The sequence below is a fragment of the Kogia breviceps genome, chromosome 5 (assembly GCF_026419965.1).
Source record: "Kogia breviceps isolate mKogBre1 chromosome 5, mKogBre1 haplotype 1, whole genome shotgun sequence".
NCBI classification, from domain to species: Eukaryota; Metazoa; Chordata; class Mammalia; order Artiodactyla; family Physeteridae; genus Kogia; species Kogia breviceps.
In genome coordinates this window covers 6,361,614-6,367,613 of record NC_081314.1, presented here as the reverse complement: position 1 = coordinate 6,367,613, position 6,000 = coordinate 6,361,614, and the positions used below count along the sequence as shown (strand labels likewise).

The following is a 6,000-nucleotide window of genomic DNA, read 5'->3' as shown; positions in this document are numbered from 1 at the left end:
TTCTCAAATCAAAAAAATGTTAAAGGCTATACAATAGATTTTATTTAAAACTCCTTTACCTCCAGACTATTCTAGGTCTGACATCCAAATCAGACAGGCTGAACTTCAGATTATTTGCTCTGTTTCCATAGGTGTTAAGAGAGATATACTCGCAGACTTTACACAGCTATCAGGGCAGCAATGCCAGGAAAACCTTTAATCAAGATTTGATAGTGCCCATTTGCAATCAGGAGCAGAAAACAAAGAACGCCCCGGATTAATAAAAGCAGGTGAAACCCACCAAAAGACCTGATCAGGCACAATGTTGGCGGTTTTTTTTTGTTTTGGGGGGGTTTTTTTGTGGTACGCGGGCCTCTCACTGTTGTGCCCCCTCCCCCCGCCCCACTGCGGGGCACAGGCTCCGGACGCGCAGGCTCAGCGGCCATGGCTCACGGGCCCAGCCGCTCCGCGGCACGTGAGATCCTCCCGGACCGGGGCACGAACCCCCGTCCCCTGCATCGGCAGGCGGACCCTCAACCACTGCGCCACCAGGGAAGCCCGATGTTGGCGTTCTTGATTCTCATGACTGTGACCCTAGCCTCTGCTCACCATTCCGGTGAGCGCTTTGAAGGGTAAGTGATTGACACCTCAAATGAGCAAGCCCCTCCTTGCTAGACAAAAAATTTGAACACTTTACCCAATTTAAAATGTCCTCTCCTTCTCCTGTATCTCACCATTCAGCGAGAAGGCGTTCCGTGTCGGTGCTGAAGATGAAAACGACGTCAACTCACTCCGTGGGTCGGCCGGCACCAGGCAGGTAAAGAATAATTCTATGCTATAGGGTTTCCTTCACACTTATTTTAAAATCTTAGATTACACTATGATTCCATCAAAGGAAGAATGACATGAGACATTAACTATAGCACTTTTGTAGCAAGAAATAAAAACTTGAAAAACATTTAGTGCCCCCATGCCTTCTTCTTCTGCCTAAATTAGATTGCCATAAGCCCTATAGTATTATAAATCCAGGGTAACTTTTTGAAGAGCTGCCAGAGCATGACAACTGAATGAGCTGAAACTGTTGCAAAGGTCATAGAACATCTAATAATGTACAGTAACTTCCCTTCTAAGGCAAAAGAGAAAAATGATCAGCTTGGATATTACAGAAAAACTGGGCTTTTGTCCAACTTGATATTCATTTCCACATCCCATGTATCATCTGTTCTCTTTGATTTTCTTTCATTCCAAATCAAACAGCTTGAGTTTTCATGACCTTGATTCAGGCCCTCTTAATGATATGGCATGAAGGAGGTAAAGAAGGTAAAAAGCCAGGAGTGATTTTCATACTTTTACTTTCAAGAAACCAAAATCTCTAGGCTACTTTATGTTAAAAAATCCACTGTATATGGGATGAAAACTGACAGTTTTAATTATATATATATATATATATATATATATATACATATATATATATATATATATATATATATATATAGTGTGTGTCAGGAAGCTATTGCTGACCACAATAGTTTACTTGATCCAATGCTGTCTTTTCATGAATATAGAAACCAAAATATTCTACTAGCTCCTAAGTATCTATCTATCCATCCATCCATCTATCTTTCTATAGTTATCTTTTTAGTTTTTAAGGTGTGGAGAAAAAAGAAGGTAAAAAGTGTCATAATCTGAAACAGATTCAGAAGGTTAGAATTCAAAGAGAATATAAACTCATCTATTACAGCCTTCCACTCAAATTTGAACTTCCTCACTGGAAACAGCATCCCTGGTTACTAGCCCTGATAAAAACTGTTTGAGCATTTCCAAGGATAGTAGGAATACTGCTTTTTCAAGGTAGCAAATTTGCCTTACAAATCATTTTAATCGTTATACTGAGCTGAAAGCTACCTTCTCTATCTTTGACCCACTGGACCTAGCTGAGTCAAATACTGTCTCACTTCTAAGATTTATCTTTTCCAGGCCTTCCATCATTTCTCTTGGCACTGGTTTACAGACACTTGATCATTCTGGTCACCTCTGAATATAGCTCAATCTTTCTGTCTATGTTTCTTTTTTAAAATGTAGCTCTCAGAATTGACAATGGACCTCCAGGCGTGCTCTGATTAATACATACTGTAGGACCATTGCCTGCTTTCATTTGTACAGCAGACACTTATCAATGGGGCCTAAGATTCTTTTTAGCATCTTGAACAGTTAGAATGCTCTTAGCTTATAGTAAACCTATTGCCAATCAAAACTATTAGGCTATGTTTTTCTCACATGAATCACCCTCAAGCAAGGTATTCTTCCTTCTATACTTGCCTGATTTATTTTTTAACCAAAATGCAGGATTTTAGATTTACTCTGTTAAAAATTATCTTGATAGCATATTGAGACAGTTTTAAAAATTAATTCACTCATCCAAATAATTCTTCGCCCTAACTTTGTGTCACCAGCAAGTTTGATAAACATGCCTTCTTAACTTTTATCTTTGTCACTGATAAAGGAAAAACATTAAGTAAGTCAGGGGTCAGCACAGAATTAGAGGCACTCTTCATGGTTCACTCATTTAATACCTACTTATCATGAGGCTCCAATATGCCAGACAGTGTTAAGTAAGCACTGAAAGTGGTTCATTAACCAACTCTCCTTGGATGGGTTTGCTCTACTACCCAAGTTACTGTGGTGTTACTTAGAGCTAACACTGTGTTTTCCAGCTTGTAAAGAAGAATATAAATGCAGAGACTTGGTCAAATGCTTTGCTACGATCCAGATTCAGCATTCTATCAGGCTAGTGGTCTCTTTCAATAATAACATGAAGTTAATTGGGCTTGACTTCTTCTTTTTTTTTTTTTCTTTTTTTTTGGCTTGACTTATTCTTGCTTTAAACCGTGCCGGCTCCCAAGGATCATGGCTTCCTTTTCTGAATATTCACAGTCCATCTGCTTCCAGTTTACTCTGCCAGTATCCATGCCAGGCCCCTGGAGCTCCTGCTTCTAGAATTCACGTGTCTTCCTGTTCACGAAACCCAAGCCATGCCCCCTCCACTGCTCAGTGATCCCTTCAAGCTCTGATTCCTCCAAGATTGCTCAGAAAGTTCTGCATTCACATCCTCAGTATTTTTTTAGTTACCTAAAGTTCAGCATTTTCGGGTGGTCAAAAGCAGAGAATCTGGACTCAGACTTCCTGCATGCGATTCCTGGCTCTACCACTTGCTAGCTGGACCTTGGATGCCTCTCTGGGTCTCAACTTTCCCATTTGTCAAATAAGGAGAACAAGAGCATTTACCTTACAGGATTGTTGTGAGATTTAAAAGAATTAATATAAGTAAAGCACTTAGCAGGAATTTATATAGTAAAAACTATGTAAGCGTTTGTTATCATTACTGTCGTTAGATCCAGGATTTCGAATGCAATTTGCATTACCAGACCAACCCCCTCTCTCCTTGTCTATCCTGGGCCTCAATGTTCTCTTTCCAAAGGAGGTTCTTCTGCTAAAATCGTAATATTTGAAAATTTCTTTACTTATGATAATTTCATCTCTCAGTAGAAGTAGAAAAAACAAGAGATAGTATAACTCCTTAGAAAAGACAAAAGCCAAACAAGAGTTCAATCTGGCTACTTCCTCTCTTACAGCTGCAAACATTATACGTCAGCTCCAAGCAGTGAGACCGCGTGTTTCTTCTTTATTCATTTTATTTCCAACATGACTGAAAAAGAGATTTTTAATTGACAGATGAATGGATAAAGAAGGTGTGGCACATATATACAATGGAATATTACTCAGCCATAAAAAGAAACGAAATTGAGTTATTTGTAGTGAGGTGGATGGACCTGGAGTCTGTCATACAGAGTGAAGTAAGTCAGAAAGAGAAAAACAAATACCGTATGCTAACATATATATATGGAATCTAAAAAATAAATAAATAGGTTCTGAAGAACCTAGGGGCAGGACAGGAATAAAGATGCAGAGGTAGAGAATGGACTTGAGGACACGGGGAAGGGGAAGGGTAAGCTGGGACAAAGTGAGAGAGTGGCATGGACATGTATACACTACCAAATGTAAATTAAATAGCTAGTGGGAAGCAGCCGCATAGCACAGGGAGATCAGCTCTGTGCTTTGTGAACACCTAGAGGGGTGGGATAGGGAGGGTGGGAGGGAGACGCAAGAGGGAAGAGATATGGGAACATATTTATATGTATAACTGATTCACTTTGTTATAAAGCAGAAACTAACACACCATTGTAAAGCAATTATACTCCAATAAAGATGTTAAAAAAAAGAGAGTTTTACTCTCCTTAGCAATCTTGCAAGTGCAGCATGTTCTGGACTGTAGCCTTCCTGATAAGATCGTTACAAGGGCATCTAGTCTTTGTATTCATCCTTGGCCATGTGTCCTTCCTCCCTGCTTTTGAACATGTCCTTTTAAAAGCTGAATGTATTGGAGAGAACTGTGACCTCAATGGACTCTAGCAGCATATCCACATGTAATTGTATAGTAAGGGTTTTATTTTATCTCCTTGTTCCTTTATTGGAGACATTCACCACGAAACCTATTCTCTTTTCTCAGTACTTTCTTGAACTCTGTTTCTGTAGATCCGGGTGCATGCCCAAGGTAACTTGGTTACAGTCTTCCAATGTTCCCATCACTTCCATTATGATTGTAAGCTTCTCCCTGCTGTCTGGAACTAGGCCTAGCGTAGAAGTCATTTGCTCTTCCAACAAGAAAGGAAAATTCCATCAAGATAAATGAAGAGTCTATCATATGCTCAACTCATAGTCAAATGCGGTGTGAAGAAACAAATTTGTGTAAATATGTGAAGAACCAAAATTCCCCAACACAAATATTTATTCTTTTATGAATCCTTCTTATTCCCAAAAGAATTTAAGGTGAATACACTACTTGCTTTTGTATTGGTTTTGTAATATATTTTAGGAAGGACTCTTTAAGTATTAGCCAGCTGGCTGATTAAGTTGACATTCCCACAGTGGTAGCACTTAAAGATATTCCTTTATCTTCCAACAAATGGTTCTTTGTCACTCAGGTTCCTGGATTTATAATTTTATAACCTCAGTTTTATAACTCCTTTACATATAATAATTCAATTCCCCATACCTCATATCACATATTTTACTCCACTTCCATATTTTAAACATATATCTCATTCACAAAGTGTTGGTAATTACCGAAATTTATATTTATCTCCCTGTACCAATATTTTATTATTTGTAACCATACTTAATGCATTGTAAACATCTATAAGGCTATAATGTTGCTCCTGATTTTTGGCTCCATTTCTCCTAAGAACTGGGGACTAACTCCAGGTTACTAAGTCTGCATCATATTTGCAGGACTCCATAGTGTTGGATGTTGGTATGTTTGCTGACCAATTTTCTCCTTGTCAAACTGGAGTTGTTACAGGACCTCAGGTTAGGTCTGCAAGTCTTCTGTCAAACATGCTTATGAGATTTCTCTACCCCGTTTAAAAATATATTTTTTTTTCTTAAAGGGGGTTGAGAAATTTTATATATATATATATATATATATATATATATTTCTCCCAATATTTGGCAGAGCCAGGACAAACGTTTGCACAAGAGGTTAGAAGATTAGGGAAGGCAACTTTCAACTTAATATCAGAAGGAAAACCATCCAAAAGGCAATTAGGCTGTTCTGAAGTAGTACTAGATATACTCAAGATTGTATTAGAATCATCACCAAGGATATTGTGCAGGTATTTGTTACTCTAAGTGGTAAGCTAGCATCTTAATGTAGGTACTTCCAGAGCAGACCCTTAGACAAAGATTCAAGGGCAAAGATTTCATTTGGAAAGTACAGGGAGCCTGGGTAGACAAGTGAGGAGTGATTCGGAGAAGGGAGGGCAGCAAACAAAAGCGGCACTATTAAGCCAGCTATACCACAGAGGATGACTAGAGCTTAATCCTACAGAGAAATTCCAGGAAAGGGTGCAAACCACATGCATCTAAACTATCCCACCTGAGAAATGACAGGATTGGAATATT

At 38.8% G+C, this 6,000-nt stretch overlaps 1 protein-coding gene across 1 annotated transcript in view; it reads left to right on the top strand.

Moving 5' to 3' along the window:
• The first annotated feature begins 540 nt into the window (after positions 1-540).
• The window catches only part of CPB1 (carboxypeptidase B1), a 40,264-nt gene continuing 34,804 nt past the window's right edge, over positions 541-6,000 (top strand). The window contains 2 exon segments of the mRNA XM_059065262.2: positions 541-611; positions 721-796. Of these exon segments, the coding sequence (XP_058921245.1) occupies positions 541-611; positions 721-796 (147 nt within the window).